We start from the raw sequence: 22,481 nt of genomic DNA, 5'->3' as shown, positions 1-22,481 counted from the left end.
ACCCCTGACACAGGCTCGGGCAGAGGCGTTCAGAGCGTGGAGAGCTGTGGCTGGGGACTTTGTGGGCTTGGGGTGTGAGACTGGCGGCCTCCCGAGTCTGCAGGAGGAGCGCCGCCCGGAGCTCTGTCCCCGAGGCGCGGCCCGGAACCGTTAGGGCCGGAGCTTGGCTGCGGGCAGGCAGGGAGGCGGGTGCTGGCTGCGGGTAAACACCAGGGTCTGAAGCCGCTGGGGTGGAGAAGGCAAAGCCTTTGGGGGACGGTGGGCGAAGGTGATGGGATGCACAGAGATTTATTTCCCCGGGTGCGCGCAGAGGCAGGGCCAGCGAGTGGCTGGGGAGGGGTGCGCGGCGAGTCTCCGCAGCTCCGCAGATCGCAGATCGAAGGGGATCGGAAGTTTCCGCGCCGGCTGGCGGGCCTGAACCGGCTTGCAGCTCACCCAGGGCGGTCTGCTCCGGCGTGGCTCCGGGCCCCGCGGCTGCAGGACGGCGCCTGCAGGGCGGTCGGTGCCGCGCTCAGGCCTGGGAATCCGCGGAACCGGAGATGGGCACCCCGAGTCACCCACGCACAGAAGGCGATCGGTTCGCCCCGCGCGGTGCCTTCCACTGCCTGGCTCTAGCCTTATCCCCCCGCAGCGCCCCTCTCCCTGACTCCGCAGCTCGGTTCCTGCGCGCCCCCAACAGCCCAGGTCCCCGCGCTGCTGGGCGGAGAGGTTTCCCGGGTCGCTTGCGGAGTGCGGGATGCGGGTGTGAGAGCCCAGGGGACGGAGATGGGGAAACGCGGCTCTCGGGCCCGGCCCACCAGGGGCCCCCGCGCGCTGTGCTCCTGCCGCCCATCACCCCTGCCCTCAGCCCTTCTTCGTCTTCGGGGAGGAGCTGCCTTCTGTGCCCGCGATGGACCGAGGGCACTCGCCCGGGGCTGCGCTACAACTGGAGACCGCGCTGGGCTTCTCCGTGATGCTGATGACCTGGACTGAAGACATTGGCCTTTTCTGGGCCGCAGTTTCTAGTCTGGACCTGGTGCCCTCTGAGGCCAAGGCGCCGCTGAACTGCTGGAGCTGGTGTTTGTGTGTGTGTAAGAGGCTCGGGTGCAGGCTCTCAGGCTAGGTCCAGGCAGAGGCTGAACCGGGGTCACCTGGTCCCCACCTGCAGGCTCCTGAGGGTGCTCCAAGCATCCCCAGCGCCAGGCAGCTGGCCACCTTCCAGCCAGCAAACACCAACCAGCTCCTTAGTTCCCAAATCCTCCTTCTCCAGACTCCAGGGTTTTTCATACACGTGGCCCCGTGGCTCCGGTATATCTGACTGCACAGGGAAGCACCGCTCTGGGTCAGAGTAGTTTTCTATTTACACAGATGCTGTTCGCCAGCAAGGTTCCAGCAGCCCCGGCCTAATGTTTTTATTTATTTATTTATTTATTTATTTATTTATTTATTATTTTTTAAATGTATTTTTATTGATTTCAGAAAGGAAGGGAGAGGGAGAGAGAGAGAGAAACATCAACAATGAGAGAGAATCATTGATGGGCTGCCTCCTGGACACCGCACACTGGGAACGGAGCCTGCAACCAGAGCATGTGCCCTGACCAGGAATGGAACTGTGACCTCCTGGTCACAGGTTGACACTCAACCACTGAGCCACCATGGCCAGGCCTATGGTTTTGTTGAATCTACACAACCTTGAGGGTGTGGGGAGTAGAACACATTATTATCCCCACTTTACAGATGAGGAAACTGAGAGTCACGTAGTTTAAATGACCTGACCGGCAGTAAATGGCTCAATCAGGATTCAGAACGGTCTAATGTACAATCCTGTTGGGTATCCTAACCAGTTTTTTTTTTTTTTTTTTTCTATGAACCTTCAGGTTTATTCTCATCAAATGTTTCTTATTGTCTTCCTGGCCCATTTCAATGGACTCCTTCATCAGAAAAGGAGCCTGGAACTTAAAGAAATCGAAGAAAGAATTCGGGCAGGCAAATGTAATGATTTTTCTGGTTTGTGCATTTGAAAATAAAGGACGCCAGAAGCCCATGCATCTGGACGTAAGGCTTGTTATACGGAAAGAAAAAAAACCCCACCATTATTACTATAATCAATGAAAGGAACCATGTGTAAAGGGAAACAGCTGATTGGGTTCGGAAATACGCGGACCTGGGCTCTGCTGGAGGATGCAGTGATAAGGACCTCAGGGAAGACGTTTCCTCTTCGGAGCTTTGGTTTTCTTACCTGTAAACAGCCCATGTTGGAGGTGGCAGCTCACGTTTAGAAAGCGAAGCACGGCCTCGCGAACCCGCCTGGGTACAGTGGAGGACGAGCGCCACCTAGCGGGAACCCTTGCGGGATGTGTGGCGTACCGATCTACTGAAACACCGAAAAGAAAGTGTTGGTTTCACAAAACGGATTTTTTTTTGCTGTGAATTGTCTCCACAGTCTCACGTTATGAGCAACCCAATAACGGGGGTGTTCCTTTGAAAAGACTCATGCAGACACAGCCCGAACCCCACTGAAAACTCACCTCACTAAAGGGCAGGGCTAGGTAGGGGATCAGCTGTAGAATCGAGGTAGTTGCAGAGACCTGACCTAACACAGCATCCTTGATTCCTCTGTGCGGACTCCTCGTTCTGTCTCTGTGAGTGCCCCACACAGGCTCTGACTGGATGCTGATTTAGGGCACGTGTATTCTGTATGCTTCCTTGGAGTCGTGGGAAGGTTTTTCAGTTGTTCAGAAACGAATAGCTTCATGAGACTAATTGGGGTATTTCACCCTAATCATCAGAAAGTGCAGGCATTGCTGAGACCGGTTTGGCTCAGTGGATAGAGCGTTGGCCTGCGGACTGAAAGGTCCCGGGTTCAGTTCTGGTCAAGGGCATGTACCTTGGTTGCGGGCACATCCCCGGTGGGGGGTGTGCAAGAGGCAGCTGGTCGATGTTTCTCTCTCATCGACATTTCTAACTCTCTATCCCTCTCAATTCCTCTCTGTGTAAAATCAATAAAATATATATAAGAAAGAAAGAAAGAAAGAAAGAAAGAAAGAAAGAAAGAAAGAAAGAAAGAAAGAAAGTATCGATAAGTGCAGGCATTACAGACAAGCCCTTTGTGTCCCTCCACTTTTAGTTTCTCATTTGGGGTGTAGATGGTGCTATTTTATTTTTTTAGCTTTTGTGGGACAAGGTTAGGAGAAAGTTTCAGTGGATAAACAGGAAGATGATATGTCTGATGGCTTGTGTTGAGTTTGAAATGCTTATAAAAATTTTTTTAAAGTCTTCTGATTTTATTACCTTTCTGAGTCTAAGTAACTATACGAGGGACTCTCAAGGTGTTATGCCAGGTTCTCCTTGAAAATTTTCCCCACTCATTTTTCTTTCTCTATTCTCTCCCTTTCACTCATTTAATATTCAACAGATTTTTCCCTAGTGCCTACTATGTCTCAGATGATATTCTAGGCTCGGAGGTTCAAGGTTTCCTAAGACACTACTCTCCATAGGCTAACATTTCAGTGGTGGAGTGCCATCAATAAATAAATGCTTGCACAACTGGTTGAATATCAACTTATGAACCAGGAGGTCATGATTCAATTCTCAGTCAGGGCACATGTTTGGGTTGCAGGCTTGATACCCAGTGTGGGACTTGCAGGAGGAAGCCAATGAGATTCTCTGTCATCATTGATGTTTCTGTCTCTCTCTCCCCCTCTCCCTTCCTCTCTGAAATCAATAAAAATATATTTAAAAATTACTCTTAAATAAAGGAATAAATGCTTAAGTACCACAACAAACAAAACATCAGACAATGTAAGTGCTATAAAAAATTAAAACACAGTGGTTGGAAGAGGTGATTTGGGGCTATTTTTGATGGAGTGAGATGGGAAGCAGAAGGAATATAGAGGAAGAAATGCTTAGACAGAGGGAAGAACTAGAACAAAGGACACGTAGTGGGAACAATTAGAGTGTGTTCAAGGACCCAAGGGGACGCTCCCAAGGGGCTAGAATGGGCAGAGTGGCCAGAGTTGGGGTCCCAACTGGAGGCAACTGGAGGCCAGCCTGGGCAGCCTTCATAAGGCACAGAAAGGAGAAGCCATAGGAAGATTCTAAGCAAGGAGTTAACTGAATATGATCTGCATCTGAAAAAGATCATCACTCTGGCTGAGGTGCGGAAAGGCTGGGGGTGGCAAAGAGAGAATTGTGGAAATCTGATAGAAGTTTCTGAGTCCAAGCCAGAGATGATGGTGGCTTCTGTTAGGTGGTGCTGAAGATGGAGGGAAGGGCTGGGCGTGGCATTGATTTGGGTGGTATTTATCATTTATGTTTTTGAATTGTGGTAAAATATACATAACATAAACTTTACTCCTTTTGAGTATGCTGTTCAGTGTTGTGAAGTACATTCACTGTGCTATGTAACCACCACCACCATCCCCCTCTAGAACTTTTCTTGAGAGAGCAAAACACGTTAAACTGCACCCATGAAAAGATGACAGTGCTGGCTGGAGTGGGAGCCTGAGTATCAGGGATGTTAGTTAGTCAAGATTTGGTGCTGCCCTAGCCAGTTTGGCTCAGTGAATAGAGCGTTGGCCTGCAGACTGGAGGGTCCCAGGCTCGATTCTGGTCAAGGGCACATGCCTGGGTTTCAGGCTCAATCCCCAATAGAAGGTGTGCAGGAGACAGCCAATCAATGATCCTCTTTCATCATTGATGTTTTTTTCTCTCTCTACCTCTCTCCCTTTCTCTCTGAAATCAATAAGAATATAAATAAATAAATAAATAAAAACAAACAAATAAATACATTGTCTTAAAAAAAAAAAAGACTCTGAGGTGTTCAGGTTATTTGTGACACTCAAGTCCAGGGTGATGGCCATGGGTGCAGGCCTTGATTACTGGAGGTGCCTTTCCGCCTTATTCTTCCAATTCCTCAAACAGCCCATCCAACCTATGATATTCCTGTGAACATCTCCCCCCACACCCTTGGCTCCCGTTTCTCCTACCTACGTGCCATCTGTCCTGTTCCTCACTGTGGAGATCCCACTGACCCACATGTCTGGCAAAGGACATGGAAATAAGAAAATATACTATTTTTAAAAGATACTGTTCTTCACAGCCAGGCCCAGCTCATCATTCTGCATCGTTCTGCATCTTTCTGAGATTCTCTCACATCACCTGCTGCGACCTTTCCCCCTGAAATCTGGGAAGCCCAACTAGCCCTCTTTGTCTTTAATTAAATCAATTCGTGGGGCAAGTTGCCACTTGGTGATTGTGAGAATAAACAAATCATCTTTTCTGTCCAAGAACAGGTTAGACAGTCGCCATTTTGGATTGTGTGACTTGGCAGCCACCATATTGGCTACATGGCTTGGAGCTCCCTTGGGGGCTGCAATCTTGAAACAGCAAAGGCCAACCCCTCCCTTTGAATTAGCCAATCACAAAAAACTGTGTGTCTGAGCTCCAATCAAGAGCAAAGAACAGGTCACGTGCATCAGGGGTTATAAATCCCTAGTAGACCGCCTGCTCCGTGTGTGCGCGCTTCCAGACCATGTTTGTGCACCCTCCTATGTAGAAGTAAAAATATTTGCCTTGCTGCCTGGCTCCCAAGTATGGTTTATGTTCTACCAGGACCCCTGTCTTGGGGGGCTCGCCTTATTTCTAACAGTTATGATAGACAAAGATGTATCCTTGGGAAGTCTTAACATAGCACTTCATATACTACAGCTATTCATAGTTCTCTTCACACAGCTTGTCATCTCTGCATATTAACCTAGGTCACTCTTTACTTAATACCTTTATGTAAATGTTTGTAACCTAGACCAGCAACTTACACCATACACAAAAATAAATGAAAAATGGATAAAGGTCTTAAACATAAGATGGGAAACCATAAAAATCTTAGAGGCAGCAAAAACTCAGACATATGCCAAAACAATATCTTCACCAATACATCTCCTAGGGCAATGAAAACTTAATAGAAAATAAACAAATGGGACTGCATAAAAATAAAAAGCTTTGCACAGCAAAAGAAACCATCAACAAAACAATAAAATTTTTAAAAAAGCCCACTTCATGGGAGAACATATTTTCCCATGTTATCTCCGATAAGTGTTTAATCTTCAACATTTACAATTCAATTAAAAAAAAAGGGAGGGGCAGTGGACCTTACCAAAACTCTTACAATTTTCAAATATATACTTTTCAAAAGAGGACATACAGAAGGCTAAGAGACACATAAAAACATGCTCAAAGTCACTAATCATCTGAGAGATGCAAATCAAAACAACAAAGTGGTACCATCTTATACCTGTCAGAATGGCTATCATCCACAAATCAACAAATGATAAGGCTGGTGAGGATGCGGAGAAAAAGGAACCCTCATGCACTGCTGGTGGGAATGCAGCCACTGTGAACAGTATGGAGTTTCCTCAAAAAACTAAAAATGGAACACCCATTTGATCCAGTGATACCACTTCTAGGAATATATCCCAAGAAACTAGAAACACCAATCAGAAAGAATATATGCACCACTATGTTCATAGCAGCACAATTTACAATGGCTAAGATTGGGAAACAACCTAAGTGCCCATTAGCAGATGAGTGGATTAGAAAACTGTGGTACATGCCGAAACTGGTTTGGCTCAGTGAATCGAGCGTCAGCCTGTGGACTGAAAGATCCTGGGTTCGATTCTGGTCAAGGGCATGTCCTTGGTTACGGGCACATCCCCAGTAGGGGGTGTGCAAGAGGCAGCTCATGGATGATTCTCTCCCATAGATGTTTCTAACTCTCTATCCCTCTCTCTTCCTCTCTGTAAAACATCAATAAAATATATTTAAAAAAGAAAAGAAAACTGGGGTACATCTACACAATGGAATACTACGCTGCTGTGAAAAAGAAGGAACCCTAACCATTTTCAACAGCATGGATAGACCTGGAGAGCATTTTGCTAAGTGAAATAAGTCAGTCAGAGAAAGATAAATGTCACATGATCTCACTCATAAACTGATGAACAAAAACAGATCCAGAGATAGAGAAGCATTAATCAGACCATCAAACCTCAGAGGGAAGGCAGAGGAGAGTAAGGAAAGAGGAAGAGATCAACCAAAGGACTTGTATGCATGCATATATGCCTAACCAATGGACACAGACACTAGGGGGTGAGGGCACAAGCAGGGGGTGGGTGGGCAATGGAGTGATAAGGGATAAGGACATGTATGTAATACCTTAATCAATAAAGAATTAAAAAATGATGGTTGGTGAGCTTTAAACACCATATTTTCAAAAGAAACTTCATATAAATACATAAAAATAAGTTTCTTTTGAAAATATGAACACCTCCCACCATATATCTTACCCATATAATATGTATTTTTAAAACTTAGATTTTTTTTATTGATTTCAGAGAGGAATGGAGAGGGAGAGACAGAAACATCAATGCTGAAAGAAAATCATTGATTGGCATGGCCCCTACTGGGGATTGAGCCTGCAACCCAGGCATGTGCTCTAAGTGGGAATCAAATCGTGACTTCCTGGTTCATAGGTCAATGCTCAATCACTGAGCCACTTCACCAACTCATATATATAAAACTATAGGCCCAGTGCACACAATTTGTGTACTTATGGGGGGGGTCCCTAACCCCAGCCTGCACCCTCTCACAGTTTGGGAGCCATTAGGGGATGTCCAATTGACAGCTTAGGCCTGCTCCCCATGGGGAACGGGACTTAGCTGTCAGTCGGACATCTTTAGCGCTGCTGTGGAGGTGGGAGAGGCTCCCCACATGGCCACTTCTCTCACCAGTCGTGAGCCTGGCTTCTGGCAGAGAGGGGCTCCCCCTGTGGAAGTGCATTGACCACCAGGGGGCAGCTCTTGCATTGAGCGTCTGCCCCCTGGTGGTCAGTGTGCATCATAGCAACAAATCATTCCACAATTCAGTCAATTTTTATAGTAGCCTTTTATTATATAGGATGCTGATAAAACAGTGTTAGTAAGCTAAGGAGATATAGCGGAACGCTGAAGCAGGGGCCTGAAGTGCTCTCTATTAAAAAGACTGGTAAGGGCTAGAGAGATATTACCACACTCTAGCGTCCACCCGAGTCTTTCTGACGTAACCAGAAAGACAAGAAAGGAATTGACCCCACAGAAATGTGCATGTAAGTTCATCAAAAGACACATGCCAGAATGTTCATGGCCTGACCTTCTATTTCCCAAAAACCTGGAACCTTCTCCAAGGCTCATTAAACGCAGAATGGATAAGTCAGGTGTGACCTGTTCACAGCATAAGCTGTTACACAGCCATGAGAATGAACAAGCTACAGCTACAGGCATCCGCATGGACGAATCTCTTAGGTGATGCTTTCAGAGACTCACTGTGTATCCCCTGTGCCTAGAATGAGCCTGGCACTTGGGATGCTCTTAGCAAATATTTACTGTATAGATGGTCTCATTTTAACCCTCTGAGACCAGCGGGACAGGTACAGGGATTTCTATTGACAGACGAGGAACCTGAGGCATAGAGAGGCCAAGGGAATTATTCAAGGTCATGGTGAACATGGCCACTGGGTTGGGACGCCTAACAGCCTGCTCTGTAGGCCAGGCTGGCTCCCCATCACCCTCAGGTACACAGCTATTCTCTTAGCCTTTTAGCACAAATCACATAGTTCAGTTTCTTTTGTTGTTGATAAATCATTTTCTGCGGCAGAACTTGGAGATGTTTATTTCCACGATGGGATATTTTGGAAAGGGAAAGGGCCAGAAGTCTGTGCTTTCAGAAAAAGGGGTGTGAGGAGAGGGTGGGGAGAGACCTCACTGGAGAGATTTATGTCCAGGAACTGCAGCAAGCTGTCATTCTGCCTGAGTAAGTGTGGCTAGGAACAGGAAGGGGAACACAGGATATTGTGGGAGATCTCGGGCTTAATGGAACGTCAAGTGGACAGATGGGACCGAGCTGTCCTGGGAACCGTCAGAGGAAGAAGCTTGAGGAGGCTGCGGAGCGATCTCCACACAGACGCAGGTGACTGGGGCTGGGGCGTGGGCTTCCTCTGGATTCAAAGAAGGTTCTCAGCTGAAACCGGTTTGGCTCAGTGGATAGAATGTCAGCCTGCGGACTGAAAGGTCCTAGGTTAGATTCCGGTCAAGGGCATGTGCCTTGATTGCGGGCACATCCCCAGTAGGGGGTGTGCAAGAGGCAGCTGATGGATGATTCTCTCTCATTGATGTTTCTAACTCTATCCCTCTCTCTTCCTCTCTGAAAAAAATCAATAATGTGTGTGTGTGTGTGTATGTATGTATATACACAATATATATATATATATATAAAGAGGGTTCTCAGGGAAATATCCAAAGGAAAAGTAAAGGTGACTTCTGTCCAAGCCATTTTTCTAGATCTGTATCCAGGTCAGAAGGAAGTAGGACAAAATGATGAACAAGACAGATGCAGAGACATAGAAGCATGAAACAGACTCTGGAATCTCAGAGGAAAGGCAGGGGAGGGTGGGTGGATGGGAAGAGATCAACCAGAGAAGTATACATATATGCATAGCCCATGGACACAGGCAAGAGAGTGGTGAAGGCCTGGGCAGGGGGTGGGGGTGGGCAAGAAGAGGTTAATAGGAGGGCACAGGTAATATTTTCAACAATATTTTTTTTTTTAAATTGAAAAAAAAAAACATAAAAGAAGGAAGTAGGAATGAGTAGGGGGTGTGGAGAGTGGACACATTTATTGAAACATGGGTTTCACTTAAGAGTTAGCTTTACTTTTTACTTTTAAGATCCAAAATAACCGATTATATATTTTTCATCTCTGAGGATGTTTATGGGGAAAGAGTCTTTCTGAAGGACCAGAAGACCCCAGAATGACAGGGATGAATTTAGCAACAACGTTTGAGGGTAAACAGAGAGACCCACGAGCCAAAAATAGGCAAAGGCAAGTTCTTGGTTGAAAAATTGGGAATCTGACTGTTTTGAGTCAGAGTTGCTGAAGTCTGACAAATTTGTTCCTGCAAATAAAAACAACTCTGAGCTCTAATGATAAACTCATTTTGAAAGGATGACATTTTATAGAGCCTGGACCCCATTCTGCAAGAGGTCACAGGGAAGGCATGTTCTAGATGCAAATGAGGAGACGAGTCCTTCAGGAGATCTAAGCTGAGTGAAGGAGGACACACGGTCTCTGCAGAGGCTCTGAAAGACAGAGATGCCCGTGGACTTGCAGTTTCAGAAAGCATGGCAGCCCAGCCTGGGTAAGGCCCTGCTGCCACAGAGCACTCAGGTGCCAGGCGAACCCCACACTTGACTCTCACTCAAGGTGCATTGCTGAGCTTCCCAGGGAAGAAGGGAATCCACAATCACAGTTATTTTGTAAGACTTTTTATTGAATTTGTAAAGAGAGAAAAACATCCATCGGCTGCCTCCTGCATGCCCCTTACAGGAGATCTAGCCCATAACCCTGGGCATGTGCCCTGTCTGGGAATCCAACTGGCAACCTTTCGCTGCACAGGATCAAACCCAACCAACTAAGCCACACTGGCAGGGACACAGCTGTTCTTATAGAGAAACTTAAATGTGCATAGGAGGGTGGGATGGATGGGTGTGGGTGAGCAGACGTGCGGGTGGTAACTGATCACTAAGCTGTGGTCCCTTTGCTTCATGCAGCCATCCCACCTCTGCTTTGTGATGGGGCTGGGAGTCTGCAGACATCATTCTCCTTAGCTGGCTGGCTCTCAGCTTCTGTCAAGCAGGGCACTAAAAGCACCCGAGGGCTCAAGTATGAGAAGGAACTTGTTTCCTCTTTTTTGCTCACCCTTCCTGCCATCAGTTAGCTTCTCCCTGGCTATGGCTTTTCACCGGGCATTGCCAACGGGTCCCAGATTCTCCTCTCTCCCAGAACCAGCCGCAGGGACCTGTCCAAGGCAGGCAGGCTGCACCCTTCCCCAGGTCTGAGTTCTCACTCTGCACCCATCCCCTCCCACCCCCTCCCCACTCAGGCTTCCCTTTTATTCCCAAGCCCAGGATGCTGAGGGCTGCTTTCTGGTTAGTCACTCTGTGGCACATCGTGCTGCCCTATCGCTTTTTCATCCTTAAATAGTGGTTGAAGCCCATCCTCAATATTCATTTGTGTTAAAAATAACTGATGTGGCCGGGCTGGCGTGCCTCAGGGGTTGAGCATAGACCTATGAACCAGGAGGTCACAATTGGATTCTGGGTCAGAACACATGCCTGGGTTGCAGGCTCAATTCCCAGAGTGGGGTGTGCAGGAGGCAGCCTATGGATGATTCTCTCATCATAGATCTCTCTCTCTCTCTCCCTCCCTCCCTCTCTCTCCCTCTATCTCTTCTTTCTCCTCTGAAATCAATTAAAAAAAAAAAAAAAAAAAAAGAGCTGATGTGGTTCCCAATAGCGGGCTGCACCCCAAGACAAGGTCTGTGCAGGATGCAGTAGAAGAGAAGAGAATGGTTGGCGTCAGGCCCTCAGTCCAACAGTGAGGGGTGCCCAGCACAGGAGGAAAGTGACCTGGAGGTAGAAATCCTTGTCCACTTTAGTGTTTGACCTTCAGACAAACAGCTGCAGGGGGAGTGGGTACTCATGGAAGGTCTTTAGTGGAAGGTGCTTGGTCTCTCCAGGAACAAGGCACACAAAGAAAAACCCCTGGCAACCTAGTGGTTCACGGGGACACAGCTCCCTGGAGAACTTCACACTGGCCAGGTCACCCCAGGAAGGTCGGCTGTCCCGAGCTCTCGACCTCACTTTTGCCAGCGTCTACTTATATCTTCGGCGTTATTAGTAAGCTCGATGCTGGGTGTCTCTAAGATTCTTACTTATGGCAGAAGCCATTTCTTAGATGCTAGTGCTTCAGCAAAATAGGGGAGCAAACAAACAAGAGGACGGTGTGGGAAACAGGTGTTAAAGAATCTAAAAGGGAATAGATGTGAAGGGCAATGGTTAGAGACAGACCCCAGTGGGCGAGACAGCCAGTACAGACTGAAGCAGTCTGACCCAAGCTGACCCAGTCGTGTGCCTCTGGCCTCGGATCACATTAAAATCTGCTGGTGCCGGGAGTTTGGCCTAAACCCCTCTGTGAACTTGGCTTCCTGGGTCATGCATTAATATTGCTCTTTCTTCTCTATGTCATAAACATGGGAGGCAAAACATCAAAGCTTTTAGATTATTGATTTTCAGCCAAGATGCACCAAGAACCACAAAGTGAAGTTTCTATCCACTTACATTAAAATTAAAAACTGTTCACCAGAAAGTACCATAAAGAAAATGAAAAAACTACACATTGTGCATATGTGTGTGTGTGTTGGAGGGTATTCGCAACACATATACACAAAGTTTTATTATGCTGAATGTATAGATACTAGAGGCCAGGTGCATGAAACTCATGCACGGGACTGGGGGTGGGGGCAGTCCCTCAGCCTGGCCTGCACCCTCTCCAATTCGGGACCCCTCAGGGATGTCTGACTCACAATCTGGGATTGAGGGCTCCTAACTGCTCACCTGCCTGCCTGATTGCCCCCTAACTGGTCCCCTGCTGGCCTGGTCACCTCCTAACTGCTTCCCCTGATCACCCCTTGACTGCCCCCCGGCCAGCCTGGTCACCCCCTAACTGCTCCCCTACTGGTCTGATTGCCCCTAACCGCTTTCGCCTCGGCCCCTGCCACCGTGGCTTTGTCCAGAAGGAAGTTGGACATCCGGAAGATGGCTGGTGGACCCAGTCTAATGAGCATATTACCCTTTTATTAGTATAGATGCTTATATCTTCATATAAGAATATATGAAGAACTCCTACGAGTCAGCAAAAAACAACCAACCAAACAAACAAAACAGCCACAAAGAACAAAATGGACACAAGACACGAACAGGCATTTCACAGGAGAGGAAGCATGGATGGAAATAAATACATGGAAAGATGTTCGATTTCCTTGAGCATCTCACCACAGTGAGATCTTTCCCACTGTCCAGAGGCACAGCTGAAGCAGCCTGGACTGAACCACATGCCAGGGAAGAGCAGTACACCGCTGGCAGGAACACAGCGTGGCAACAGCATCTGGGAACCAATTCGGCTTTATCCTGCAGAGTGAAAACACGCCCACCCTAGGCATGAGCAGTTGTACCCTGGAGCAGAAAGCCAGTGTCTTGGCATGGGGGCCGGAGCTCCATTGAAGTCCTAGCCTTCAAAGTGCTGGGTGGGCTGGCGCTCTGGTTCACAGGTTAATGACCTAGAGACAATAGCCAGCCTTGTCTGCCCACTTACCTCTATGTGCCAACAAATATCACTTCCTGAATGTACAAAGGTAAGTTTGGAAAGGTCTGCCTGCAAAATACTTGTAGAATATTCATAGAAATGTTAACCCAGAAACAATCTGAAGACCATGACAGGCAAATGGATAGCTTAGTACAGAGCCAAATATCATTAGCACGATTGAAATTTCTTTTGAGAGCCAAATTTTTTAAACTTAAACTTCTTTTAACACCACTTTTTCAAAATAGACTTGCCCAGGCTGTGATATTTTGTGGAAGAGCCACACTCGAGAGCCACAGTTTGCCGACCATGGGCTTAGTATATTGTGATAGCGTCTTTAGTGAAAATGAGTGGACCGGAACTACATACTACTTTGTCAATTCTCCACGAATCTTGTCAGAAGAGCAATGTCACCTCATATTCAATTCTATCAAGAGGGACGCTCTCACCGACTATTGAAATGTGAAAATGGAACGTGTCTAAAGAGAAGAAATGGCTTTCAAAGGGAGAAATTGTAAAGTTCAGGAAAGAAAAAATTCTTACCACTAAAGTTTTGGGAAACATTTTATAATTTATATATAAAATCTCAGTAAGAAACCATGTAAAATGACAGAAATATCCACTTTACATTGAGTCAAAAAAAAAAAAAAAATTCACACACACGGAATGTAAATTTTAATTACAAAACAAGAATATGAATAAAACATTTTAAAATAATCTCAATTATTTGGCAACTCATCACATCATCGCTAGAGACGAATTTGATCGTAAGAACAGTTAAATCTTATGAAAAATGTGAGTTGGACAGTTTGCTCGTATGGGAGTTGACGGTGTTTAAAAAAGGACCTGGCAGCAAAGCCAGTCTCGATCCTGAAGTAACTGTGCAGGAAACAACACAAAATCCTGAATCATGATAGCAGGGACCTGATCTTCCAAGCGTTTCCCTTCCGGTCAAGGTGATAAGGTGATGGGAGAGAACAGGGCTCGGCCTGGGGGCGGCAGAAGGCCACGGCCACGGCCACGGGCGGAGGGGTTGCTGCCGCATCACCACCGGGACCAGAGCCCTCCCGCCCGTGGGCTGGTGGTGACGTCAGATGCGAGGATCATCTAAAACACGCTACATCCTAAAACACCGAGCCGCCACTGCTCGTGCGCTAAGCTACTTCGCTGGCCGCATGCGCGGAGGCTCCGGGGCTCATGCCAGGCCAGGCTGCGACAGGTATGGGGCAGGCAGTCCTAAAGCACATCTAATGCCCGCACAGCCGTTAAAACCCTTCCACTAATTAAAAAAAGTAATAAAATAATAAACAGATATATAGTAAAGTTCACAGATAAGTTTTCTCTGTAAAATAAATAAAGTGTTCATTGATTAGCATCATACTCAGAGTAAAATACAACCTATTTTTACATGTTTGTATACTGTACACAGGGGACCCGAGGGCGGCCTGGCGTCCGATGGGTGGAGGTGGGTTGGTGGTGTGCCCCGGGGAAAGCCCAGTATCCATTGTTAAAATATACAGCTCCTTTGTCTTGAGTTCAGATACAAAGTAAACTTATTTTCCTTTAGCGGAAGTGAATGTACATAATACCTTCTATGGACAATAGTTTATGAAGCTGTTTAAAACATGAGGAGGAAAGCTTGCACATGCATGTCCTTTCCAGGGGAAAGCCGGCTGACGGCGAGGCTGGCACCACCTCCCTCTTCTCCATCGAGACCGCTCGGGCTCAGGACGCGGGGCTCAGGGCCAGGGCAGCTGGCACATTACCGCTTTGCCTTCTTCCCGGGCGCCTCCTCCACTCTCTGCTGCTGGCCTCGCGTGCGGGCCCCAGGCGGGCTGGCCTCCCTCTTGCGCTTGGTGGAAGGGGACAGCTGTGCCTTCGACCTGCAGGGGACAAGAGCCAGGCCGGGGTGAGGGGTCAGAGGAGCTGCTCTGAAGGACTTGGGAGTTCTTTGAAAAGATGGAAGGAAGGTTTCTGACCTGAGCGCCCAGAAGAGAAAGCCGGCTGCTAACCCATAGCTGCAGTGCTGGCGCAGTGCCTGATACCCAGCTCTCAGCGGTACTGACCCACCAGGACCCCTCCGCACCCTGAGAATCTGTGTGGACGCGGGGACGGTGAAGATGGGGTGCCCGGAACCCATCACCCTGCCAAGGCACCTGCACCATAGGCGCATGTAAGGCATGCTCCGCTAAGTCAGGGGACACGGACTTCTGAAGAGGGGGTTTAAAAGGCAGACACAACAGCTATTCTGAGAGACTCACTGAAGACGCCGAGGAGGCCAGTGGGACTTGCTGAGGGGGCCCAACTGAGAGGGAGGCGGTGGTGCTGGCGTGTCCTGCACCTGGCACAGGGCATTGGCTCCTGCACTCACTCTCCCCTGATCTAGAGTCTGTGACGTGTCTTCTATTGGTCTGAGCTGCCCCTCTCACACACACACACACGGGACCACCTCCCACCCAGCCACCTGGGCTCCTCAAGTTTCCAGCTCGACAGTCCGAGTCTCTGAGGGTTACCCCAAGGCCCAGTGGCTGCTAATGACAAACTGGGAGGAATGGTTAAGTGGGTTGATTTTCAGCCTCTATGTTAGGGGTGTCGAACTCAATCAGAGAAGGGGCCAAAATCTAAAATCCAGCCTAAATCGCGGGCCGAATGGTTTACTGAACAGTCATAAACTGACAATGTCATAAACTGACAGCGGAGTGCAGTGATGACAGCGCGGTGCGGGCCACATTGCAAGGCCTGGCAGGCTGGATTTGGCCCGCGGGCCTTGTGTTTGACACATGTGCTCTATGTGAACATACGGCACTCCCCTGGCAGGTGCTAATAAGTGATGTTCTAGAGATAAATTTTCCTGAACCTTTTGATCTTGGATAAGGAGATTACAGATGATGGTAGCAAAATTAACAGCTGTGCATCACATTGCAAACAGAAAAGAGTGCCACTTCAGAAAAACTATTAAACTACAAAGTGACGTAACATTTCTGAAAAGGGTGGTGGGGCGGGGAACACTGGTGGTAACAGCAGTATGCCAAGCCCCTGATGTTAAATGACATGGAGAAATAAGGGATTGTGCAAGCACACTGGACAGTCGTACTATTTCCCAGAGGCCTCTGGCCAGACCAGGGTTTGGGAAATATGACATGACTAGATAAGTAAGCTGACAATGGTCTCATGTGGGCAATTTCCCGTGAGCAGCCTTTTCCGGAGACTGGTTGGAGGCCCCGCCCTCGCTCGCTGGAGCGAAGCTGTGCCTGTGCTGTTTTCACCCTGGTGATCAGCGTATCAGACACCTACAAGCAGTCGATAAAGAACGTGTAAAGGCTTCCACCGAACAGGTCTCTGAAGCCTAGCAAAGACTGTGATCCCAGTAACGGTGGAAGCTGGAAACAGGTTCCCCAAGGAGAATGAAACATCAGGGACTGAGAGCATGGGCTCCCTGGCATGCAAAGGCCTCTGGGAGCCCTGTGGGCCCGTTACCTCTGGGCCTCTGCCCTGGCGGCAGACCTGGTGGTGGCCCCCAAGGGCTCGGGCTCTTCCTCTTCCTCTTCCTCTTCCTCCTCCTCTTCTGACTCCTGGTCTTTCCTGTCCTCGGTGGCTTCGGAAACCGACTTCTGGCGTTTCCTTTCCGGTTCCGAGGATTCTGCTCAAAGAGAAGAGTCACACCTGGATTGTACAATTCCCTACATGCTTCCCCGGCCGGGGCCCGGGGCTCAGAGCCCGGGGTGTAGGGACCTGCAGGCAGGAGTGGTTTTCCATTTCCTCTGGGTTTCGGCACTGACGACTCTCAACTGTTTAGCTTAGCCTCAAACACATCCGGGAGAGTTTACTTAGGCAGCGCGCAGCCAGCGCTCGTGCACACTTCACGCGGACCCAGAGCATCTGGGACGTAGCACTTCTGACACGGGATTAGAGCCGCTTCACACGTATTTATGTAACGTGAATACCAGCTGTGCCCCACGGAATTTTCTCACCCGGAGAGAAACTCGGAGGGCGGCGCTGAGAGGAGGCGGCTCTGCAGCCGAGCAATCGCGGGGAACGTACCGGCATCGTCGGACGAGGTGAGCGAACGCTTGGGCTTCCTCCCTCGCCGCCGGGAACCTGCCACGGTCTTCTCGTCGCCGTCCTCCTAGAAGCAGTTACGTTAGAGGTGAAAGGGTGGCCGCTGAGCATGCACTGAGTGTATCTCGAAAGGCCGCGTCTTGGTAAGAAAAGCAGCACTTACGTTGCTTCCGCTCTTTTCTTGCTGGGCACCTGATTCTTTGCTGGACTCATCTTCAAGAAAAGGGAAACCTCGGTGTTAGTACTTCATCAGCGTAACATTTACATGGCCTGTGGCCTATGAACACACCAGTGCTCATGAATGGATTTTTCACACAATTCATCATGTCTGTTTGAGCCTGAATAGCTGGCACATTGGGATGTGAGTCACACACTGAAGGTTTAAGCTCTGTGATCTGGGCAAATCACCGAAATTCCCGGAGCCTCGGGATGAGGAGTGGGGTTAGATCACCTTTACGGTCCCTCTCAGCTCACAGGCTCTGAACCTAGAAAAGGAGGAGGCGGGGCCAGGGAGCGGCCCCCAAGAGCACCAGGAACTGGGGTCAGGATTGCAGACTCTACTGGAAGCTCAATGTAACTCTGTAAGCTCAATGTAACTCTGTAAATATTACAGTCCCATTATATAGTTAGGAAAAAAAACAAAAAACAAAACAAAAAAACAAGCAAACAGAGGCTCCAGTAACTTCATTTAAGCCATTTGTTCATCACAAAACTGAGAAACTGGTGACAGTTGGAATTCTTTGACTCCAAGTACTTACATTATGGTAACTAAAAAGAAAATTAAAAAAAAAACAAAACATTTTAAGACACTATTGGTTTATATATGCCTATTCTTCATGTATTTGCTTTTGGTAGGAATTATAACTCCCTGTGTCTTGGTAAGAAAAATGCAGCTTAGAGTTCAATACACTATCTTCCAACAGCTGGATTACAGAATCCTCCTAAGACGCTCACAACCCAGACACTTATCAGTGAGGAGACCATAGCAGTCCCCCCTCTGCAGTCAACAGATGAGCACACCTGGAAGAGCTGAATCGAGAAAAGAGCCCCCAAAGAACCACCCCGCTTTCAGCTGGTCATTATTACCCTGATTCACACCACCACTGCTAACCAACCCCAAACACGAGCACACAGCTTACAGTGGACCCCTTAAAGGCCGTTCGAGTTATAAAAATCCTTGCTATATGGACTTAAAATATTGTTATATTGTGAGTAAAAATTAGTTAAAAGCCAAGCATAAGCAGAATCTCCCTTTAAAAGCAAACAAACAATCTTCCAAGAAATAAGAAAAACTAGAGTATGATCACAGATCATACGTGTTAAATGTGGAGAAACTTACATTCTCCTTTTGCTTGACCTTGGTGATCAGAATACATCTCCTCCTGATTTGACCCAAAATAGCTGCCACACCCATCTTTTTGCCTGTGTCAAACCTACAAAACCCCGTAGTGGCTCTTCTTGTTTTTATGTGAAACTGTTAGACCATGAAATGAATACGTACACATTGTAAAACATTCTGGAAAATGTAGGCAACAGTAACAAAAAATATGGATGTGCCCATCATCCCAGCATCCGGAGCTAATCGCCATCAACAGTTGGAACCAGGACACAGATACTTGAAACAATTTTATCTCTTGGATCCTGGCTTTGACACTGCAAAAGCTGCTTTAGAAATTCTTCTTCTGAGAATAGGCTCTTTATAGTGCCCACCCCGAGGCTGGTTTATTTCTCCCGGACACATGCCCATTAAGTTATGGTTTGCACATGGCAAAGTGACTTCCCTAGTTTGCTTTTTCTTGCCTTCCTGCTCTTCCCTGAAGGCTTCCCAGACTTCTAAAACCAAGAATGGCTCCAATCACAGGGAAAGCCAACAGGCACAGTCTCTCACGGCTGAAGGACAGCTGTCTTCTCCAAGGAGGCCACCCACTCCAGTGAGAAACCATGAAACTGTAAAGCTACTCCTGCAGCAGCCTCATGCCTTTGTTATATCACACAGAGCAATGCTGTAGGTACACACCTGCTTGCACTACTTTCAGTTTGCCGCCAGGGGGAGACTGTTCTACCTAAATTTAAACAAAACACCGAAGTTAGCATTTGTCATCAGCACATAGAGAGAAGGTATAGGACCTCCATTTAAATAGACAGGACATTTGGGTCCTACTTTTTGCAGGGGATGAAGAACACCAAGCGAACATGACACCATGCATTTATCGGGGCTGCCACAGCCTCCTCCCTGGGACTGGAGGACACACAGCACAGCCCACTGTGAACAGTCCCCATCGCCCATGGCCAGCTCGCTCACTGGGAAATGCATTCACATGGGCCCTTTGGTTCTGCTGTCTTACAATTATTCTATGGTACCCAAGGAAATGGACTCTCAAAGGACCATGTGGCTGGCCCCATGTCATGGCTAAATCCCACAGCCCTTTGTAGTTTAGCAGACATGTCTGTCCTTCTGATGATGCTGTCACCAAAGCTCACTCCCGCTGTGAAATCTGGATACAGTGAATTAAGGGTGGCCACAGAAGGTAAGTGCCTAGAAAACTTTTATGTAACCAAACTCTCACATGAGGAAGGAAGCAGACTGAGGAACCAACAATGCTGAGTGAAAATATTAGCAGTAAGATAGTAATTGAAAGGTTATTCAATATTTTCCTTAAGAAAGCCTTTTAGCCGAGATCGGTTTGGCTCAATGGATAGAGCATCGGCTTGGGGACTGAAGGGTCCCGGGTCCGATTCCGGTCAAGGGCATGTACCTTGGTTGCGGGCATATCCCCAGTAAGGGGTGTGCAAGAGGCAGCTAATCGATGACTCTCTCTCATCGATGTTTCTAGCTCTCTATCTCTCTCTTCCTCTCTGTACAAAACCAATAAAATATATTTAAAAAAAAAAAGAAAAAAAGAAAGCCTTTTAAAGCTTTCCAATACTGCTAAAGAATGAAGTTGTTTGGAATATTAGACGCTGCGGCACACCCATTCTAGGTCAAGAGCAAATGTGAAGCGTTCTCATCTTTTGCAATTACTTACAGCGACAACGCCGGCATCTGCTTTGCCGTCTTCTTCTGAAAAGTGCAAAAACAAACCTCACTTAGAAAACCAGTTTGAAAACGTCCTGTGTGAACTACAAACACACCAAGTACCCACTTGTTTTTAATGCTGTTTCCACGGGGTGTTTCCGAGGTCTTCCTCTCTTCCTCTTAATGACCACCGGCTGGTCTTCCTAAGGGGAGAGGAAGAAATACATCTGCATTTTACCTGCCATCACACAGATCACATGTCATTTTCTCAAAACAAGAGTCGGGGTCAATCCTGGAGGTCTCCGATCCTGGCTCTGTCACTTAAAACACACAGGACATTGGGCTCAGAACTTCTTTTCTCAGTGCCGTCCCCTCCCCTCCAACGCTGGCCACTGCAGCGTGAACTCTCGGTTGTGAGAATTCTGAGACAATGAGGCAGTGCCAGTGGGCGCCTGGTGTTGGCTTTCACTTCTGAATAAACACGCACACCCATTTACATTCGGATCCAGTCTAGTCCCTTGTGACCACACGGTATTCCTTATAAAGAAGAAAGGGGGCCACTGAATTTCTCATTTAGAGTATGAGAAAACAAAGAATGATTAAAAAGTCCGGCAAGCCAAAACCGGTTTGGCTCAGTGGATAGAGCGGAGGCCTGTGGACTGAAGGGTCCCGGGTTCCGGGTTCGATTCCGGTCAAGGGCAAGTACCTTGGTTGTGGGGACATCCCCAGTAAGGGGTGTGCAGGAGGCAGCTGATCGATGTTTCTCTCTCCTCGATGTTTCTAACTCTCCATCTCTCTCCCTTCTCTCTGTAAAAAATCAATAATATATATACATACATACATACATACATATATATATGTATATGTATATACATGTATATGTGTGTGTGTGTGTGTGTGTATATATATATATATATATATATATATATATATATATATATATAAAATAAGTCCGGCAAAGTAGGCAATGGCTATTTAGAAGGCCTGGCGGGGGCTCAGGCTGTTTCCTGGACTCAAAGTCCTGTCCCAGGCCACTGTGGTTATGTGCCCCACGAGGCTCTCTGCAAATCCGAATGGACAGAGCCTCCCAGGAGCCTCTGCCAGGCCTCAAAACCTGGTCCCGTGGGACCCCGCAGGCCTGCACACGGGCTGCTGCTCCCGTTCTGCCCGCCCAGAGCCGGGGCGCAGCAGCCCCCGCTGTGTGGGCAGCCATGGACTGTGAGGACAGTTCTGGGTGACCCTGTGCGGCTGGGACAGAAATAGGCTCATAAAAATGTTTGGATGAAATGAAGGTGAAGAGAACACAATTAATCAAAATGACAATGATAAAATGCACTATATAAAAAGGCACAACTTCTTCAACTCCTTCAAAAGAAAATTGAGGTTACAGCATTTTGTTTGTTTTTAGTCCTGGAGTAAATGGGAACAAGTATGAAAACGTCCTCACTCACCTCCTGAGACTTAGTGTTGTCATCGTCATTCTGCTCTGTCTTATCGCCAGCAGCTTCGCCACCGCTGTACTCATCTATAGAATCGGCAGAGCTCAGTCAGTGGGGGACCTGGGTCAGCCTCACCGCCGGCCCCACCTCGGGGACCACACAGGCCCTGCCACACACGTACTCCACTCTCAGGCCCAGGCCCAGGCCCCCACAGATAAGAAGCCAGGGTCTGGTTAGCTGGTAAGGAGCACACTTTGGGTAGAACAGGACCCAAATCAGAAACGACGCCCCATGGATATGAAGCCCCAGGATGGTAAGCAGGCGTGTGCCAGGATGGTCGAGGGAAGCGAGGAGCGAGTGCTTTCTGTCGGGGATGCCTGGCCGGAGATGCTGCTGCCTGATCGGTTAGTCTCCTCCCAGCACATTTCGACCAGCAGATGCCCTCACCTCGCTCCTCCGTGGCCTTCGCGGTAGCGGAGCGTGTGCTGGGACTGGTTTTAGATGCCTCTTCCGAATCTCCAGTGTTCTCTTCCTGCACGGGAGTGAACAAGACAAGAAACGCCTTTTACAAACTCTCCCATTTAGCCTCCCAAGTTTTCCTTTTTTTAAAAAAACAATTCCCCAGTGATCTTTTAAAACAGTCTGTTGTAAACTTTTAAAAAGGAACTACGTTGCTGCCAGTAGAAGTATAAAAAGGCCACAAATTTTGAAGGCTGAAGGGCATGAGATAAGGTTCAAGTGTAAAGCACCAAAGCCGCCCG

General features: G+C 47.9%; 1 protein-coding gene across 1 annotated transcript in view; it reads right to left on the bottom strand.

The window, feature by feature from the left end:
* Positions 1–13,867: 13,867 nt before the first annotated feature.
* Positions 13,868–22,481, bottom strand: part of BOD1L1 (biorientation of chromosomes in cell division 1 like 1) — a 46,605-nt gene continuing 37,991 nt past the window's right edge. The window contains exons 18-26 of the mRNA XM_084888785.1: positions 22,168–22,252; positions 21,733–21,806; positions 20,409–20,484; positions 20,292–20,326; positions 19,283–19,328; positions 17,429–17,478; positions 17,248–17,332; positions 16,684–16,846; positions 13,868–15,089 (exon numbers count right to left, since the gene is read on the bottom strand). Coding sequence (XP_084744911.1) covers positions 14,969–15,089; positions 16,684–16,846; positions 17,248–17,332; positions 17,429–17,478; positions 19,283–19,328; positions 20,292–20,326; positions 20,409–20,484; positions 21,733–21,806; positions 22,168–22,252 — 735 coding nt within the window. The 3' untranslated portion in view covers positions 13,868–14,968. The remainder of the gene's footprint in view (positions 15,090–16,683; positions 16,847–17,247; positions 17,333–17,428; positions 17,479–19,282; positions 19,329–20,291; positions 20,327–20,408; positions 20,485–21,732; positions 21,807–22,167; positions 22,253–22,481) is intronic.

Source organism: Pipistrellus hanaki (assembly GCF_964339955.1).
Source record: "Pipistrellus hanaki genome assembly, chromosome: 1".
Lineage (NCBI taxonomy): Eukaryota > Metazoa > Chordata > Mammalia > Chiroptera > Vespertilionidae > Pipistrellus > Pipistrellus hanaki.
Note: the sequence above shows the minus strand (reverse complement) of the source record. Positions and strands in the feature narration are given on the sequence as shown.